This window comes from Vidua macroura, chromosome 1 (genome assembly GCF_024509145.1).
Source record: "Vidua macroura isolate BioBank_ID:100142 chromosome 1, ASM2450914v1, whole genome shotgun sequence".
NCBI classification, from domain to species: Eukaryota; Metazoa; Chordata; class Aves; order Passeriformes; family Viduidae; genus Vidua; species Vidua macroura.
In genome coordinates, this window is record NC_071571.1 from 127,219,810 (window position 1) to 127,239,378 (window position 19,569).

General features: G+C 36.0%; 1 protein-coding gene across 1 annotated transcript; it reads left to right on the top strand.

The window, feature by feature from the left end:
• Positions 1-484: 484 nt before the first annotated feature.
• On the top strand, positions 485-19,313 carry LRRCC1 (leucine rich repeat and coiled-coil centrosomal protein 1). Its single transcript, XM_053988453.1, has 19 exons — positions 485-589; positions 672-877; positions 1,258-1,323; positions 2,074-2,241; positions 4,093-4,262; positions 4,363-4,572; positions 5,394-5,596; positions 6,348-6,507; positions 6,835-6,983; positions 8,029-8,233; positions 10,488-10,627; positions 11,947-12,148; positions 13,241-13,426; positions 14,604-14,778; positions 15,473-15,636; positions 16,476-16,684; positions 16,862-16,999; positions 18,319-18,454; positions 19,072-19,313. Exons 1-19 carry the CDS (start codon positions 513-515, stop codon positions 19,201-19,203), a joined length of 3,096 nt encoding a protein of 1,031 aa, XP_053844428.1. The 5' UTR covers positions 485-512; the 3' UTR covers positions 19,204-19,313.
• Positions 19,314-19,569: the final 256 nt, after the last annotated feature.

A 19,569-nucleotide genomic window follows, 5' to 3' on the forward strand; every position in this document is an offset into this window, starting at 1 on the left:
GCTCCCCAGGAAGGTGGTCACAGTTCCAGGCCCGACAGAGTTGCACAGTGCTCGCAGGCACACGGTGCGACTCTTGGCGATGGCCGTCGATGATCCCTGTGTGTTCCTTCCGTCTCAGGATGTTCTGTGATTCTGTGAAACTCTTAACATCGGGTGAGCTCTAAAAAACACCAAAGCCCTCCCCGCGTCCCCTCGAAAAGAACGCAAAGCAGTCCGGTCTCTAAACCCGGCCCCTTCCTGGGCCCATGGCAGGAAGCGGCAGGAGAGCGGCAGGGATCGGCAGGGGAGCGGCCGGGAGCGCAGCGGAGGCACGGGCCCCGTCCGCCTCTGTCCCGCGGGCTCCGACAGCGCCACGTCCCCGCGGCCGCGCCCGCCCGCGGCGGGAGCGGGGCGCGGCCGGAGCGGAGCGCGGCGGCGGCGGCGGCGGGGCCGTGAGGCGGGGCCGTGAGGCGTTTTGTCCCGGCCTAAGGCGGGCAGCGCTGCCGTGGGAGACGAGGGAGGATTGAAGCGAGATGCGGTCAGCGCGGGGGCCCGGCGGGATGGCGGGGATCCCCGGCGAGCTCAGCCTCATGGATAAGGGCGTTAAGAGGTGAGTGCGGACGGGCCAGGGAGAGGGGAGGCCGCGGCGTAGGGCCGAGCTGCCGGCTGACGGTGGGCTCCTCTCTCCGCAGCCTAAGAGATGTGTCCCTGAGCTCGGACCTGCACACGCTCAACGCCCACTGTAACCTCATCGCTAGGATCCAGGGGCTCGACCACCTCCGGAATCTGCAGCACTTGGATCTGTCATCAAACCAGATCCGCCGCATCGAGGGGCTCGATTCCCTGGCTAAGCTGCGCACCCTGAGCTTGTCCTGCAACCTACTAACCAAAGTGGAGGGTCTGCAGTGTTTATTTCTGTCCATTTAGTTCCTTCTCCAAACCTTCACCAAGTTACCAAGGTTTTCTAAGAATTGTCTTAAGGTTTACTTATGGAATGTTTGCATATAATTAAGGTTATACCAAGTTAGTATGAGTTGGTATGCTAACAATTTTATAAAGTAAATTTTAAGATGAATATGTATAGCCTTCGTAAGCCTTATCATAGCAAAATGCCTTAATTTAGAAGGAAAACCTGATTTTTATAATATGATTATAGATTAATGTCATAATTCATAGTTATGATCTTTAAAGGTTCACTTTGCAAGCTTTGAATTTGATGAAAGCAAAGCATTCTCTGAAAATTCTACTGTTTCTATTTTTTCCCCTCATTTTGTTTAGGATTGGAAAAACTCTTAAATTTAACTATGCTGAACTTGTCATATAATCGCATACATGATCTGTCTGGTAAGTGATGTTGCCATGTGCTGTGCAATACAAAGCATCTGTCTCACTTTAATTTTGAAAAAATGACCAAGTGTATTTTGAGAAGTTTCTAGCACTTCAAGTGCCAATTCACTGAATAATTCTAACACAGGTGGCAATTGCTGCTCTTCTCAGCTTTAAAGTTTTTAACACCAAAGATTTTTCTGAACTGAAATTTATTCTTCTGTGTTTGGTGAGGCCAAGCTTGTTGAGAAAGTAGTACAGTAAATTTCATACTTACTTCCAAAATATTTATATCTTTCATTTTTATAGAACAAAAATGCAACTTTACATATGATATGTAAGCTCTCTTGTATATCTCTGTTGAAATGGTCAGTGGTTCTTACGATTTCATGCTGCAAAATCAAGAGAACTTGTAATGGAAAATTATAAGAACATTAGTAACAATTTTGTTAGTAAGCTTGTTTTATAAAATGAAACTTCAAGGAAAAGGTTTATTTTTACGTGCTTTTTAACAGCCAGAGATTAATCTGTTTCTTTAAAGTTAGCTTAAATAAATAGCTTAAGTGTTGTACTTGGTGGTAGAGTAGCATAGGTAATTAACATGTATACAGGGATATGGAGCAAATGTTGTTCTGTCATTTCTAGTTATGATATATTATTCACTGAATATTTTTCAACAAGATGCTGTTTGTTCTAAACCCTATAGTCTAGGACTGTAGCAGAAGACATTACTTTGTGGTTGTTTGCTTTTTTCCCTGCAATTTCCAGGATTTCGATCCCTTCATGGAACCAGACATAAGATCAGCCACATTGACCTTCACAGCAACTGTGTAAGCAATATTAATCACTTACTTCAGTGCACGAAGGGGCTGCGCTGTTTGACAAACCTCACGCTGGAAAGAAACGGAAAAGCCAATCCAGTTTGTCACGTAGCAGGTATGGATCTGATCTTGCGTACATGGTTTGTGCTCATTAGCTCAGTGATTTCCTTTAAGCTGTGAGCCATTTTCTGAAGCTTGCAAATTCATTTCTAAACTGGTCAGCCTGCAGAAATCTAAATTCTGTCAAAATGAATTCATTTTCCATTTAAAAAAGTCCTTTTTTTTCCCACCAGCATATTCTCAAAATTGTAAATTGTATACTTTGATAAGGCTCAACATTTTCACTTATGAATCCAGAGGAGGGCCACCAACATGATTAGAGGGATGGAGCACCTCTCCTATGAGGAAAGGCTGAGAGAATTGGGATTGTTCAGCCTGGAGAAGAGAAGGCTTCAGGGTGACCTAATTGTATCTTTGCAGTACCTGAGAGGAGTCTAAAAGAAGGAAGGAGAGAGACTCTTTCCAAGGGCATGTAGTGACAGGACAAGGAGGAATAGCTTCAAACTGGAGTCGGTTTAGATTAGATATTAGGAAAAAATTCTTTACTGTGAGGATGGTGAGGCAGTGGAACAGGTTGCCCAGAGTGGTTGTGGATACCCCATCCCTGGAAGTGTTCAAGGACAGGTTGGATGGGGCTCTGAGCCACGTGGTCTAGTGGAAGGACAGGAGTATTAATATTTATAAGCTGGAAAGGTGGAGAATTCAAAAAATGTACATAGCGATATTGAATTTATAGACAGAGGGCAGGCACGGGAAGTAGCTACTCTGCTACTGATAGAGACTGCAACAGAAAGATCAGTAACAGTTAGCTTTTCCTTCTTTTTCCCCTGGTTTGGTTAGCAGTGGCAGACTCTAGGGTCCTCTGCAGTAATTAGCATTGTCATCCAAATAGGGGTTATGTGTTTGACTAGGCAGCTTAGAGACAAGTTGGAGGATGCATGTGGATACATCACTTTCAGTTGCATTTGAGCTTCTGGTTTGGGGGTAGGTTTTTCAGGCCATTAAAAGGTTACACTCTAAGTTCAAACAAGTTAAATTGTAGCATTTTATATTGGAGTAGTTTTTTTTATTTTGTATGTAAGAGAGGAAAACCTCTTACAGGAAGGTGGAAGTGGAGGATTGGTGCTTTTGCAAGAGTTCAAAGGTAATTTCAAAGACTAGGACAGTAGGAATTACAACCATACAAAATAGCAATCATATCATGAGCATACAATTGATACAGGTGTAATGTATGTATGGTTAAAAACAAACACCAGGTGTTACTGAGGAAAGCCAAATAATGTTTTATGTAATGTTTTTAAATGCACTGATCATGTTTTACAAATACATTCAGGCACTACAGAAACAGTAACAGGATTATTAAAGTTGTCTGATTAACTTAGAAAATGCCACTAGTTTTCTTCTGCAAGTATTTACGTACCTCTTCATATCTATGTCTTTGGTGGCACTTTCAAAACTGCAGTGTTCAGCAGCCCAAATTCTAATAAATTAAAAGCTAACTTCAGTGCTTTACAGTTTCATAATGCCTTATTTCATTCACTGGCAAAGGATGAAGTTGTCTAAGCCCTTTCAGAACTTGCTTTTCCATTACATTCGTCTGCTCTTCCACTTGGTACAACTGTTTGGGTGCAGTAGGCCAATGTTGAAAGGTTGTCTGTGCAATTGCAGTGTGCTGATGGTGGCTGGGAAATCCTTGTGTAGATCAGGACTAGGCAGGCAGCTTTCCAGTTGATTTAATTTGTAATGTCTGTTGAAAGCCTTGGGTGGGGAAAGGTGACACAACTGTAGATAACTCACTACTTTTTTTCTTACATTAAAAATGCAATGAATCATTTAAGATGATGATGTACTTAAAATATATCAGGCATCTTCTTGATTTCTATTTAAATGTAATATTTTTCTCAAGGTTATAGAGAAACTGTTCTTCAGTCATTGCCCCAGCTAACAGCTCTAGATGGAAGAAATATTTCTGGTGAATCAGTGGACCTGGCAGAAGAAAACTGTTCAGATTTGCAGTGTTTAGAAGACATTTTGGGCTCTTTGGTTTCATCTGGGTGCCCTTCCACCCAAGATCAGGTGCCATAGTTTGTGTGTACTGGTTTTAAAATTGACATATGTTATTTTTATATTGCATGCAACTTATTAATGCTACAAGAGTTGTCTTTTCTTCTAACAGAACAATGTTCCCTTGCCACTGGCAACACCACACATCGACCAGGCGCTGGCTCAGTTTCGGCAGCGTACGAGGACAGCAGCGCAAGGTGCCACCAGCTCCTCCACAGAGCTTGTCTCATCTTCTGAACCCGAGAAGAACCATCTTGATAAAATACACAGTGAGATGCGGATTAAAAAAATAGAAGAACAAATTTTACAGATACTGCAAAAGGTGATTTTTTTTCTGTGATTGCACAGCAGGTTTTGTTTGTAAGATAAGGTGTGCTTTTCTGATAATGAAAAATTAGCTGAACCAGACTAGAGCATTTCTAGTGGTATTATGGGCTGACTGTGCTAATGTGTTCTTAATTATTTTGAGATGCTGGGAATAAAATCAAAACAAGTCTTTAAAACTGAAGATTGAACTTTGTATTATGAATCATTCTGTACAGAATAAAAATCATAGTGTATGGGACTAGCAGAGCTATCTGGTTATCTGGTCATGTTATATTAGAAAATTCTTTTTATGTTGTGGTTTTTTTTTTTTTAAATCCTGAAACCATCAGTGTACTAACTGAACCAGAGTAAAACATGAAATGCACCAAAGTGCCTGGATTATACAGTTGGTGAAAATTAATTTCACCAATAGGTCAACTTGGTCTGATATGCTTGTCACTAATATAGTTTGTGTTGTTAACATATGTAACATAAGTTCATCGTGTTTGCTTGGTACTGGTGTTTGCAAGGCTTTTTTGGTTTTAAGTGCTGTGTTTGTTTTACATTTTTCACCAACTGCCTAAGGATTTTACCAAACTTCAGGTATTTCAAAAGGAAACAACTATATGTTCTCAAGCATCCTGGGTTTACTTTAGCTTTAAAACAACAAACTATTTCAGCAAGGAGGGAAGGGATTGTAAAAGTAAAGAACTGGAAGCAATTGTTTAGTTTTTGTCCAAATTATTTTGTGTGAACTTTTTTAAAAATTGCACCTGAATAAGTGTTAGCCAATCAGAAACTGTAAAATTTTTATCTAAAACTTTGATCTCTTCTTAGGTATCTGATAGTTCAAGACAGGAAGCTGCTCCAAGTGCTCTCAAAGCTAAGAGAGACACAGATCTAACTTCTGAGAGTGAAAATGAGAGTGGAAAAGAGAACAACAGAAAAGTCATGAAAGGAAGCAAGATTCCCACTTACCGTAAAACAGCCTTATCTACAAAAGGTCATGCAAGTCATCTAAAGAAGAAAATAACTGACAGGTATCCCAGTGTTTACTATACAAAGCCAAAATGAATTAAACTGAATATTGTCAGCATGAACATAGTTTTAACTTGAAACATTTCACTGAAAGTGGTAGGTTGAGTAAATCAGGTCAGTTAATAGTGTCCTGAAAATGGGTAGCTACTCATGAGGCTTCCACACACAATGAGGCTTCCTTCAGTTGTTTCTCCATATGAACTGTTTCTTCAGGTGAGAAGGAAATTGAACTGAAGATTCCAAAACAAGCACTTTCAAAATCCTAACAGCTTATATTTCCATCTTTATTTTAAATTGTTGTGGCAAAAGAATTCTCCACAGATGGAACTGAGTAATTAAAAAATAAAAGATTCATGGTGTCAGAACAATGGTTAAGAATATATATCCTTGATGAAGCTGAGGATGCCATAGTGATTTGTTTGATTTATTTAGTAAATACTAGAAGTGATGAGTAGAAGACAATACAAATTGGAATATATTTGTTCAGTCAGCCACTGCAGCTCTACAGCTACTCTACTCTTCTAAAATTATTTTGTGTCTGTGTGATCATGAGATAGTTTTAGGTAACATCTACTAGTTGTAAGTATCTTTTTAGAGCTGAATATTTGAATTTATCTGTTTCTGTGGTCTGATTGCAAATTATTTTCTAAATTGTTTTGAAATCTCCAGTATTTAGCTGCTGCACTGAACTGTAAATATTTTTAATTTAAAAGTGTCTGAATCCACTGTTACTCTTTAAACTCTGCATTATAGGGAAGAGAAGAAGAGTTCCTTGAAGTGTCCATGCTCCAGTCAGAATGACTCTCATTTTAAAGTAGTGGGAAGAAAAGCTGAAATACTAACTGGAAGACAGAGCAATATGGAAAAAGCAGAAGAATGTAATTCAAATCACATAGAGGAATCAACATACCAAGTAGGTTTTGCATCATTTCAAGTTAAATATATCATCATCTGAAGCCAAACATATGTCTCCTGTTCAAACTAAAACTGGAGGTGACAAAAATAATTGCATTTAGATATTTTCAAAAGTAGTGGAGTTCCTGTAGTGCCAGCTGGGAGAGGATGTATTTTATTTCACTTTTATGGGAGTTTTTGGCCTGGTTGCTTACACTTTCTTCTGTCATCCATGAATTCCAGAAAGACAAAAAAGTCTTGTTCTACAATTATAAATATTGTTTGTCATTTTTGGCTATGTTTAAATGTTTCCTAGTAAGTTGATGCTTATCACATTCTTGCTAAGGCACTGATTCAAGAACTGGATCAAGAGAAAGAAAGGAGGTGGAAAGCAGAGCAAGCAGAGAAGAAATTATTAGAACATGTCAGTGAGCTACAGAAGAATGCAAAAGAAGAAAAGAATATTCAGAGTATGGCTGTATTCACTAGAGACAGGTAGGGAAATAATGCTATAGTATAAGAGTTTATTATGGGGTTTTTTTTTTTTTTTTTTAGTTTCCAATAATTTATTTCTTAGGCTTAAGAAACAAGGACAGCTTTAAACAATATACTTGGAAAATAAGGCATCAAGAAGTAGTGCTAGAATTTCTCTCAGTATTACCTAATGAAATTCCCTTCTGCAGCTTTCTTCCTATTCTTGTCATAGAACAGTATGAGTATGCCACTTTCCTTCATTTCTAGCCATTACTTTCCAAACAATCTATCATAACTATACCTTCAGTTCAAGCTCTAGTAGGTGTCCCATATCATACTTCTGCCTTCTGTGTCCCAGTCTCCCTTTCCACATACACCTAGAGCATTATTTGCTTTTTCCTGCGCAGCACATTAGAACAGAAATGTTTTTGGCAGGCTAGAGTTGGCCCATAGGCGATGTATTGTGCAGAGCAGGCCTAGCACATCTTCAGAGAACTGGATGTCACCATCCTTGTGTGTTCTGAACAGCAGCCTTTTTTTTTTAAAGATCTCCGTATTTTTGGAGATGTCTGCTCCATTTGTCTTTTTCTTAACTGTCTTGTATTTATCAAAGCCACATTTTCTTTATTTTAGGAAAAACCAAGCCACATGCTTCCTGAGTTACCATCCATGACTGACTGTCCCTTTTTTCCCTTTTTGTTTTAGGTTCACTTTTCCGACCTTTATTTTATACCCATCTACATTTATACTGTCTTCTGTAAGAGGCTTATGATGTTCCTGTAAAGCAAAGTAATACTGGAGTGTCTTTTCCTAAAAGATATATCTGTGAGGTTGTCTCCATCTGATGTTTTTTAAAATGAATCTCCATACAGTAATGCTACACATGACTTAAGTAATAGTTTACGTCTCCTTAAACAGTTTAATGTGACAGTGCTATAAATAGTAAAACTCAGTAAAAAAGAAGATATGTTGCTACAACAGCTACTAATGCATTTTTCTCAATCTATTTGGCATGAAACTTATAAGTAAAATGTTGATAATACAACTTTTTTGCATTTATTCTCAGGTTAAAGGAATTGATATTGAAAGAGAGAGATGCCAAAGCAAGACTGCAAGCAGATGTTCAACAGTTGAAAGGTGAAACTGAAAGACTTACTAATGAGCTAAATCAGGCAAAAAATAAAGAAGCAGAATATCAGAGGGCCATGCGAGCTTTAGAAGAAACACTGTCCAAGATGGAGACACAGAGATTGCAGCAGCGAGCAGCAGAGGTAAGTATTTTTCATGAGTAAATAATGCAATGGCAACAGGGTGGCTACCAGTCCTGAATACAAAGAAATGCTAGATTTTACCAACACTGAGTCTGAGTTTTCCACAATAAAACCTGGGGCTTTTTTCTGCATAGTAGTAGTTAATAACAGGTAATTGTCAATGAATGTATTTTATAAATATAAATTTTATGATGGCCTTAAGATAAAGGAGAACAAGTCCTATGTACTTAACACTGAGAGTTGATATTTTCTGAAAGCATAGAGTGACAAAGACAAGTTTTTAAAGTTGCTAAAATCAATAGACATCTTACTACTGGAAATCTAGTGGTTCTGTTTGTTTCACTGGTCTGAAGAATTATATGTTTTTAATTGCAATCAGAACAAAACAGTAATTGCTGAAAACATTAAAGATTCTGGTTAGTTTGTGTAATGTTTTGTGTTTGTTTGTTTGGGATTTTTTGGTTTTGTTTTTACAGCTGGAGAAGAAAATGATGCTTTTGTAGTCAGGCTCTTTGTTGAGTGTACAAATATATAAGATCAAGATGCTGGACCAGATACTGCCACTATTTCTTTCTGAGAAATTAATTGCTGAATTTTCAGTGTCCTCCACTATCTACTCCTTTTGTTTGTTTATATTCCTGTGTTAGTCTATTCCTGTGTCACTGAACTTAGAGAAAATGAATCTTAACACATCCATCCTGAAAAGTCTTTGAACTGATAGCGTGGTGCTCTAGGAAGTGTTGTTTAGGTTCCCTGAAAGGAATGAAAATCTGGGAGTGTCCTGACAAACTGTGAAGTACCATCCAAGACACCCTCTACTTTAGGCTCCTGTTTGGGCACTTGAGTGGCTGTTCCATTTCTTCCTTACTGTAGATACCCTGGAGCTATTATTGGAATCTAGAGGTGACCTTCAGTTTAGATCAGGTATCTGCCTTTCAGTTTGAAAAGTACTAAATTTAGTGATTTGGAGAACAGGAGAGTGGGATTTGCATATGTGTGTGTGTTTTTTTTCTATCCTATAACAATGGAAACACCTTACTGATGTATGAGGCTTTTATTTTTCCTTCTATGAGTTTGTAGAAATAAGTCATCTCTTTTGGTGGTAGTAACATTGTTTTTATTAAGAGAAGGTATTTGTTCTTAATATTTATGTTTCAAAGAATAATCATGATGCTCTCGAAACTAAATCCTCTTTTTCAGTGGTCAGATTTAATATACCTTTGGCCTATTTTATCCATTCCAAGATTAGATTAAGAAATTCTAGACTATTCTGTAGAGCTTTCTCATTGTACATCCTGGCAGTTACTTTCAGTGGTAAATTATGGTTACTCCACGTAGCAAGCACTATTTAAGGCCTTCAGACTTCTTGAAGGGATTAAAGATGAGTGAGTTTACTATGCATCTAAATGTGTACCCTACTCCCTTGTTCTTGCTTGACATTTTTAAGTGCTTCAATTTAGGAGAGAACTGCTTCACTTCTTCCACAAAACAAAGGAATATAGTGTGATGTGTCTAAAACTTACTCATTAACTATTCATGAAAAGGCTTAACATAGAACATAAGAACTTAGCCTTCTGAAGTGCCCTGATTTTGAATGACCATTTAATGAGTAATCAAAACCTTTTTTATAATTTTTTTCATATCTTTTTTCTTCATGTTGAATCAGAAAGGAGTTTAATATTTAATAGGCTTAAGTCTATAAAATGGAATTACTCGTAAAAGCTTGCATCAAATGAAAAAAGAGGAGTATGCCATCTGGTGTTTAAACTGATTCTACAGTTTTTGTAAAATCGTTAGAAAGCAGCTCTGTTCAGCAGCTCTAAACTGTATAAATCAGAAAGACAGATTTTTACGAAGCAAAGTGTTAAAAAATGAAATTAATGTTGAATACATCTAAAAATGTTTTGTTTGAAATGAATACAAGTATTACAATAAAAGAGTGTCTAATTGAGGAAATCGTTCTGCCAATGCACTTCTTCCACTTCTGCAGGACACCTTGAAGTTCTTTACAAATTAAGTAAATGCCCTTTGTTCTTTATTAAGGTTGCTTTTTGAGCTGTAGAAAGTTAAGACTTTGTTTTAAACATCTTGTCTTAAATTTCTTCAAGTCTTAAAATATATTAAGAAAAAAAAACAAACAAAAAAACCCTAACAAAAAACTCCTAGAAAGCACCTGTTCCTTTGTGTTCTAGTATAAAACATGAAGATTAAATTACAGTTTTAAGAAAATCCTGTGCTTGTCTTTATAACACAGATGAAACAGGTGCAAGAAGCAGAGCTTAAAGCATCAGCAAATGAAAGAGAAGTACAGTTACTTCGAATATCTGTCCGACAACAGAAGGAGAAGGTAAAACAACTACATGAGCTTCTTGTATTAATAGAGCAAGAGCAAAGGTATGAGGTCATTATTTTCTTTTCACAAGATGCTTGTGTTGCCGACATGTTTTTTTTTTAATGTGTTCTACAGTACAGATGTGGGGTTTTTTTCGGTTTGGATTGTTTGGGGTTTTTTTGATTAGTGGGAGAGATGGTCTTTGTAAAAACATAGGTGTCTTCCTACACATTTTCTTGCTCTGCAAGATATTTAAGAATATCTTGTCGATTCCTGACTCATAAGTTCATGTAGGCAACTTCCAGCCTTTCATGTGAAAGGTTTTTATCTTATACTATTGCCAAATTCTTTATTGTAAATACTTGATCTCTAATCCAGGAATAATCAGATTAAAATGAAATTATATTTGAATTACTGTCTGAAGAGCTGCATATGCTACAATAACACAAAATGTTCCAAAAAATTAGTCAGCCTCTGCAGTACCTTACTTGTTGGGTGGAGTGTGAGTTACTTGCCTGGCTGTTTCCCTCTTTGAAAATTTCCCTTTTTGGAGAATACATGAGGCTAAGTTCTGTGGTGTTCAGGTAATACAATCAAACATATGTACACACAATATCAAGAATACAATGAGGTATAGCATTATATAATACTATAATACTATAGTATAATACTATATATAAAGGAAGGTTATTAATAAAATAAGCTGGTTACATTTGCTAAATTGTAGAAGGGAAAATATATTCAGATACCAAGAAAATTGCGGGTTTAGATGGGAAGAATCTTACAGCTTTGTTTTGAGAACTTTGAATAATTACCTCATGAAGTTTCAAAAGATATAATGTGAAGGACAGTGGATATTTTATTTTATATTTTTTTGCTTTATAGTAGATGAACAGAGTAGTGTTGAAGTAGAGGGTACATTTGCTTCAACACTGTTCTTTTAGGTCCCTGTTGCTGCTGCTTTTCAGGTTTTGGGTCTGAGTGAATAGCAGCAGTTGTTGGGTGAGGGTGAATGGAATGACTGACTGCAGAAGTGGGTGTCTGGCTGTACAGGGCTTTTCTCTGATTACAATGTCACTTCCAGATGTTTGTTAACAGCAAAGCAAACAAGTGCTAAATCACAGCAAAAGCACAATTGAATAATTTCTACAAATGTTTGAATTAAAAAGTAAGGCTATACCTTTGGGTGTTTTTAACAGTAGTCAATGGAATTTTCCTTATGCTAGGGCCATTGTCAGAGAAGACTGAAGGCTATCTGTGAGATAAAGGAATTTATCCCATTTATTATGTAATCCTTGTTCAGTAAGACCAAGGAAATGAATTAAAACAGCATTGTGACATCCTGCAGTTCATGTCTCAAGTGTATGCTTGGTAATTGCAGGAAAGAACTTGGAACCCGAGTTGCTTTAAATGGACCTGAATTTCAAGACGCTTTGTCAAAACAAGTGGCTAAAGAGGAGCAGAGGCATGAACAGCGTGTTAGAGAATTGCAGGAGGAAATTAACATGTCAAACCAGAAGTACAGAGAGTTAGAAGATGAATTTCGTTTAGCTTTAACTATTGAAGCAAAAAGGTTTAAAGAAGTAAGACTAAGAGAACATTTCATCTCACACTAGGAGGAGTTGTAGTTCTCTTAAATGTATTGAGTTTGGGCGGATATTCTGGGTGTGGTTTTTGGTGTTTTGTTGGGTTGGTTTTTTATCCCTACGATCTTTGCTCCAAGGATTCATGCAAAAATACTGGTAGAAAGGTTTGAAATATCAGTGATTAGAACAATGACAGCAAATGCCAAGTCAGCATTCAAAAAGCCCAGCATTTTTGTTCATATGTAGAACTTAATCAAAAGAAATTTAACAAACCCCTTCTGTCTGATGTTATTAATTTCTTTTAAAATATGTTGACCTTCAATTAGAATATATTCAATTACAGTAAAACCAATTTTTTGGTTTGTGTTTGGATAAGCTTATTGTTAAATATATATAGATGTATATTTAGTATATAGTTCCTTATTGTGTAAATTTTCAAAATTTAATTTTGGATATACATTTTGATACTCAAATTCAAAACTTGCTTGCTAAATTCCTTAGAGAATTTATTTCTGTGGCTAGTATTTACATTTTTATATGTTAAATAAAATATTAAATTCTTCACCTTAAACTTGGTTTTCTTTGTTTTAAATAAGTTTTAAATAGATGGGAGGAGAGGACAAAGAAGAGACAGGGGTTTTACCCTTCAAATCTTTCTGTTGCAAGAAAAAACATCTTGAATTAACTTTGTCTTTCTTTTGCGATTTTAATGTTAGTTTTAACAATGAGATTTATATCAAGGCATTGTTTTTAGCTCCCAACTATGGTTTTTCTGCTCTGCTTCCCATCCAGCCATGATTTTTTTTTCCTGTGTGGGTTTTGTTTGTTTGTTTGTTTGTTTGGGGGTTTTTGTTATGTTTTGCTGGGTTTGGGGTTTTTTTACAAATACACAGCTGGGTAGAACCAGTTTTTCAATTTGTAGTTTCACGAACAAACCAGGAGAAAACCATTTTCAGATATTCACTGATTTCCTATACAGTTGATGAATTTCTGTGTCTTCACTTGAAATTCAAATGTCAGTTATGTTTATATATGCACATTTTTTTCCAAATGTTAGCATTTTTCAAGTCTTGTCTTATAAAATTTTAGGTAAAACAGGGGTTTGAAGAAGCTTCTGCTGATCTAGTTGAACACAAACAAGCCCTGTTTGAGTTGGAACAAAGGGAAAAAGACATGGCAAGTCTGATTCAAGACCTGACAGATTTAGTGGAAGAACAGAAAGCAAAAATTGCAGAATTAACAAAATCAAACGAAGAAGCTACAGCAAACCTAAAGGTATTTGTTTCAAAACATTTCAATTACATAGATTATTTTTGTGATGTTTCATCTATAGAAGTTAATGATTCCATACAAGCTTGATAAACTAAAAGACACAGGTTTCCTATTGCACTAAATCCCAGTAATGCATGTCAGCCTTTATTCTTGCATCTTGCGCTTCTATTTCTCACAAACACTGCTCCCCATATAGAAAAATGTTGACTCACTCATGTTTTGGAAAGTGTACTCCTTGCCCTGTGAGCAGTAGCAGTTTGTATAGATCAGTTGGTCAATCAAAACTACATTAATAGCCCTGACCCCTTATAAAGTCAAAGAAATGGAACATACTTCTGTACTGGTCACTTATACCAAGTAAAACTGTGATTGAACAAATAATGCAGTGTAGTTTTTAGCAGCTTAGTATCTCCTAGTTATATAATATTAGAAGGGTTATTCCTCATCGACTGAGTGTCAGTTTTTAATCTTAAATACTGTGGGCACAGTTGCTTTGTGGTAACATATTCTAGTCCTATTCTATTATCTAAAAATAATTGTTTTAAATTTAATGGACATAACTTTTGAATGGTTGTGTGATCCAGTCCAGCTTTGTGCTAAAACTTGGGTGGAGGACAACCCCTGCACAGGTGTTTCTAATCTCTCCTCTACATGTTGTTGTTGTTAGGGTGCCCAAACATTTTGTTATTGTACAGAATACGATTCTGCCAGTCAGTGATGCTTTTAAGAATGATATTGAAAAATACCTATATTAAATAGCTGTAATCTGTAAAACAAAATGTAGCTTGGATAACTGAAGAGAGATATTTATCATTGGATGTGAAAGTACATTCCAGCTTCTGTCTTCTTCTGATTCAGTTTTTAATGTCTTTATCTTTTGCTTTTCTTGACTTGTGTGTTTATAATTCTAAACAGGATTTGACATTAATACTTTAGAGTGGGTATTTAAAAGTCAGCTTTACAGTTTTCTGGGATTGAAGTATGTCTATTTGAAGCAAATATTTGTGTTTCACAACTGGAATGAGATGCAGATAGAGCCCTGAATGCAAGCAGAATATTTCTCAGTTAACTAAATTTGGTGTATATAAGGATTACTTTCCTAACCCCTTAGTATTGATTTGAAATTTTGCATATTGTTTTAAATGATCTTACTGTCTATTCCCAATGTTTGTTCGTACAGTGTCGAACTGGAGAACTTGAAACTGTGATTGAGGAGGACAAACAAAAGGCTGTTCAAGTTGAACTTCTAAAAAAGGAAAATGCAAAACTTATTTCCCAGCTGACAGCCCAGGAATCTGTGATTGATGGATTAAAAATGGAAAGAAAAATATGGGGGCAGGAGTTGGCAGAACAGGGTAAAATAATGGGTTTTTTTCTTCTGCAGAAAAAATGGTGTTCAATATCTTACATTTCAAATAATCACTCCAACAGAGTTTTAATCATGACAGGGTCCTTTGACACCTTCCCGATCTTACCCAGTTGTAAAGATGATGTGCAAAGTAGATGTTCTGTGGCACATGGGCTGATACGGGATCTCTAACAGCAGTTGTGGGAGTCAGCTGTGAATACAGTTTATCTGTTTCCTGAAAATGTGAAAATGCCATGAAGTTGTACAAAGAACTTTTAAACGTGAAACTAGAAAAACAAGGATCTGTAAATAATGTTATGTATTGCTTCTTGCATAGCAGGGAAATCTAATATGGAAATTTCAGTATATATCTTAAAAGACTGTTAAATGCTGGGGGAAAAAAAAAGTGTGGGCATTTTTCATTTTTCTCTATTCCTGTGATTCAGCACCACCTTGTGGTCTTTAGTGGTCCGTAAGAGTTATTGTCAACTATTTTTCAGAGAAGTTTTCAAAAATGATAAAACACAGACCTTCAGCTCTACATTTCCTCTTAAGTGTTATCTACCCACAGATTAAATCCCTACAGTGTTTCCAGTGGGCAAAACAGTCAAACCTTTCGTTTGTAAGATTCTTACCTTTGCTTCCCCCAGCCCAATCTCCCAACATTCCTTATCTTGAAATCAATATCCTTTTATGTCCAGGAGCTCATCTTGCACAAGATCGGGGGAAACTGGAGGCAAAAATTGAAGTTTTAACAAATGAGATTGACACGTTAAAAAAGCAAAAGGAACAGGACAGTGATACCATAAAAATTAAAAACAAAATAGTGGATGATCAGACAGAAACAATTAGGAGACTAAAAGAAGTAAGTGCCATATCTGACAATTTGTGTGCTTAACGTTCATTGCAAGTCTTAATTTTAGCTGTCACAAACCGTTTGATAAAAGCTGGGCACTTGTAGTTTTCCAACTCACAAATCACAATCAGGCTGTCAGTGACAATTCATTTCACTGAGAGCAGAAGAGGGCTTTTTATTAAATAGATGCACAGTGATACTACTTTGAATCTCTCATTGAACCATATTTATGTACAGACTTTCTTCTCTTTGCCTTGCTTCAGTTTATTCTTGATAATGATTTTGAGAGAGTTGAAACTAGGATAGCATAATTCTTCTTGAGTGTTTAAAAGAAAAGGAAAAATCATTTTTAAAAGTTTGCTTCACATTTATTTTACAACATAAATATTTTTATTTATTTTGTTCTTGTAAAATAGTATTTTGACAGCAGAAGTAATATGTTTTGTCCCAATAATTCCATTTGTCTCATTTAGAGACTTAAAACTTTAGCTTAATAATCAAAGTTTTATAGTGTGTTATGTCAAAGTTAGATGCATTAGTCATTGTTACACAGATTGTGAGCTCACTGACTTACTCTTACGTAGAATAAGTATTCAAAATAACTTTTTTTCTTATCTTGCTTTCAACTTCAGATTTATGTTTTGATGACTTTTTTTAAAATTGAGACTTCCTTCAGATGAAGATTAAGTAACTGAATATCACTTTACTAAGTGTTCATCATACATTCAGAAGAGTAAACTTTTATGTTGTTCTCTGCTATATTTCATCATAGACTAAACACATACTCTTAAGGGGGTAACAATAAAATTAAGGGAGTTTGTGTATTCTAAAATACTTATCTTCTAAAGGGCTTACAAGAAAAAGATAAACAAATTAAAAAACACCATGAAGAAAATCGGGAAGCTCAGAAATTGCTTCAAATACAGTTGGATGAAAAAGCTGCTGAATGTGAAAAACTAATGAAAAAATTAGAAAGGCAAAATGAAAGAAAAGAGGAATTAAAGCAACTGCTAGAAGAAAAAGAAGTAGAACTTGATGATATTAAGAATGCACACAGGTGATACATACAAATCACAATAATTCTTTGGGATCATTGTATGCAACACTGCTCTGAAGTTATTCTTGCTTGCTATTAAAACCCACAGAAATGAGGAAAAATGGAGGCATGAGAAACTTCTGCCTTCCTAAGAAGTGGTATTTACATTCATTGTAAATATGTGCATTTTCTTTTCAGTGCACTGAAAAAGAGGTGGCAAGGTAAAGGAGAGCTATTAAGCCAGCTGGAGGTGCAGGTTAAACAAATGAAGGAGAACTTTGATTTCAAAGAGAAGAAGCTGATTGAAGAGAGAAATAAAAGTCTTCAAACTCAAAGGTGAACACTTTGTTTATTTTGTGGCTACTCAATTACTGTAGAGTTGCACTATTAACAACTGTGCAGAAATGCTCGATTATGTGAGCATAATGTGATGAAAGAATGTGTAATACCTTTTTAACAACTTGGTGAGCCCAGTTACAAACTGGGCCTAGAAGGAATTCTTGCTTTATAGGTGACTTACTTCATGGAATTGGCATTACAGCATTCAGCATCTGAACTTTTTTTATTTTCATTTTCTTTGAAAATAACCTCATACAATTGGCCTCATCCCATCAATCCAACCTGCCCTGATCCCTTCTGTAGAGCCTTCCTGCCCTCCTGCCCAACTTGGTGTCTGTTAATCCCTGTTTCAGTCTGTGAGAGACTGTTTCTAAATTACCTGTCATTCTTTTCCCATACAAATAGCAAGATTTTAAATGTATTTTCTTGTTCTTCTTACTGTCAATTTCTTCAATCAATTAATAGTTAAATATGAGATGATACAGAAACAAGTACTCATCATCTGAAAAATTATTTCATATGCTTCTGGAATAATGGAGAAGTTTGCTAAACTGATGATTTTTACTTTATTCTTTGGCCCCCTTCTCATGTTTTTCTTCCTTCCTCCCAACTATTCTTGAGAAAATACCAGCTAATTAATAAGACTGCATTAAAAAAAAAAAAAACTACAACAAATCAACAACAAACAACAATAACAAAAAAGCCAAACAAAACAAACCACCTCAAATAGTCAATAGTATTGGGGTTTGAAACTGTCAGAAGATCAATAGTGAAGATCAACAGTGAAATTTTTGTTCTAAATAATTCTCGTTTGTTTCAGAATTTTGTTGTAAATTAATTGCATAAAATTGCCTTGCATTTTGTTCCTACATATTTAAGAATTAGCCCTTTTAAGCAGAATTTGCTTGGAGTTAAAGAAATGCTTCTTTGTGGTGAAGGAGACACTTTTCTATTTCTCTGAGACACAGGCTTACAGGCTGTTCACAGGATCACACAGTTCATTCACTTCTTGGGAACCAAAAGCATAAGGAGATGTTTGAAAATAGGTAGAGTTCTTGTCCATGTTAACAGTAGCAAGCCCTAATCTTCATATCCTTTGGTAGTGATTAAATGCCTCTCCTTAGAGAATGCCAGAGGTCCTAAACACATTGCATAAAGCTAGAACTTGTACTTGAGAAAACAGGACACTTCTGATGCCAATATATAATTGTCTTCATGCTTAAGTTGCTAAAACCTTAGCAAAGGCAGAACTGGACAAACCAAAATACTTCAGTTGTCTGTAGGACTGTGATTTTTTTTTTCAATCATTTTTTTAGGATTGCTGTGGAAAAGCTTCATAAAATGGATAATGCTTTCAGAAAACAACTTGAGTCAGTGTTGGCAGCACATCAGGAAGAACTCTTGCACCTGGAAAATGAAAAGGAAAAACAAATTGAAGCAGCAAATGAAAAAGTAATCTTAATACTCAATTTATACATTTATTGTATTTGCATTTTTATTCTACAGCTGCTACAAGAGTGGTGCTTGGAAGTCTCCTGTTTGAATTTATCAGGCTGACTGGATGGAAACAATTCTGGTTTAGTACTCAGTCTTTGCACAGCAAGAAAATCTCTAGACTTGTGCCATTGCAATATTTTTTATTCAAGCAAAGTAAAGCTCCATGCTATGCAGCTGTTACGAATCAGTAGCTAAACATTTCCTTATCCATACAGGCAAGAGTAATGATTATCTATGCCAGATAATCCATTTAACTCACCTATGCCAACCTTAACTGTTACTGTTTCTGTATCTACTGCATTCTTCCTTAACATAACAACTGGTGCTTTGCTTTTTTTCCTTAATAAATTTTCTGTATTGATACAGTACTTGCTACCTCCTAGCAGATTAATACATTATTTTAAAGAAAAAATTCTGCTTCTGCATCCAGTATCAAGAGAAATGCATTGCATATTCAAACATAAGCATATAATCTTGCATTGCTTATCAGTGTTAAAAATCGCCAAGATTATATGGGTTTAGGTGTGTTAAGAAAAGCAAGAATTCTACTTCATCTCTGTGTGCTCTTTCAGGTCTACTCTGTTGAAGAAGAAATGCGGGAGCTTCTGCAAGAAATGGCAAGCAATAAAAAAGCCATGGAAAATAAAATACGACGACTTACACATGCTCTGAATGATATTCAGCAAGACTTTGAAGATTATTAATATTTATACTAAAAATGTATATTACACAAGCAGTTTCATCCACTACAATGCACTTTTCCTTGTTTTCTAGAGAATTAAGTCTTTGTTATATATTTTGATAGTTCAGGGAGCAGACAAATGTTTTTACATTATTTTCATAATAAATAGTTATTTCTAACCTTTGTTTATTTTTAACTGCTCTCAAAATGCGTCAAAACATGTATGCATCATATGAAATTAGGAATTAGCATGTTTAATAAGAGAAAATGAAGTTGGAAAGTTCCAAGCCAAAACCTTGAAGCTTTGCTTCAGTGAGGTAAAGATTCTTGTAATGAGAGAACCAAGAATGTTGAATCAGAGAAGGGTTTGTTTTGAAAGGGACCTTAA

Excerpts from the sequence above, each read along its gene's own strand:
- LRRCC1 (XM_053988453.1), top strand. The coding sequence starts at position 513 with ATGCGGTCAGCGCGGGGGCCCGGCGGGATGGCGGGGATCCCCGGCGAG. Across the intron at positions 5,597-6,347 it reads AAGAAGAAAATAACTGACAG|GGAAGAGAAGAAGAGTTCCT; the intron begins GTATCCCAGTGT and ends TCTGCATTATAG. Across the intron at positions 10,628-11,946 it reads TTAATAGAGCAAGAGCAAAG|GAAAGAACTTGGAACCCGAG; the intron begins GTATGAGGTCAT and ends TGGTAATTGCAG.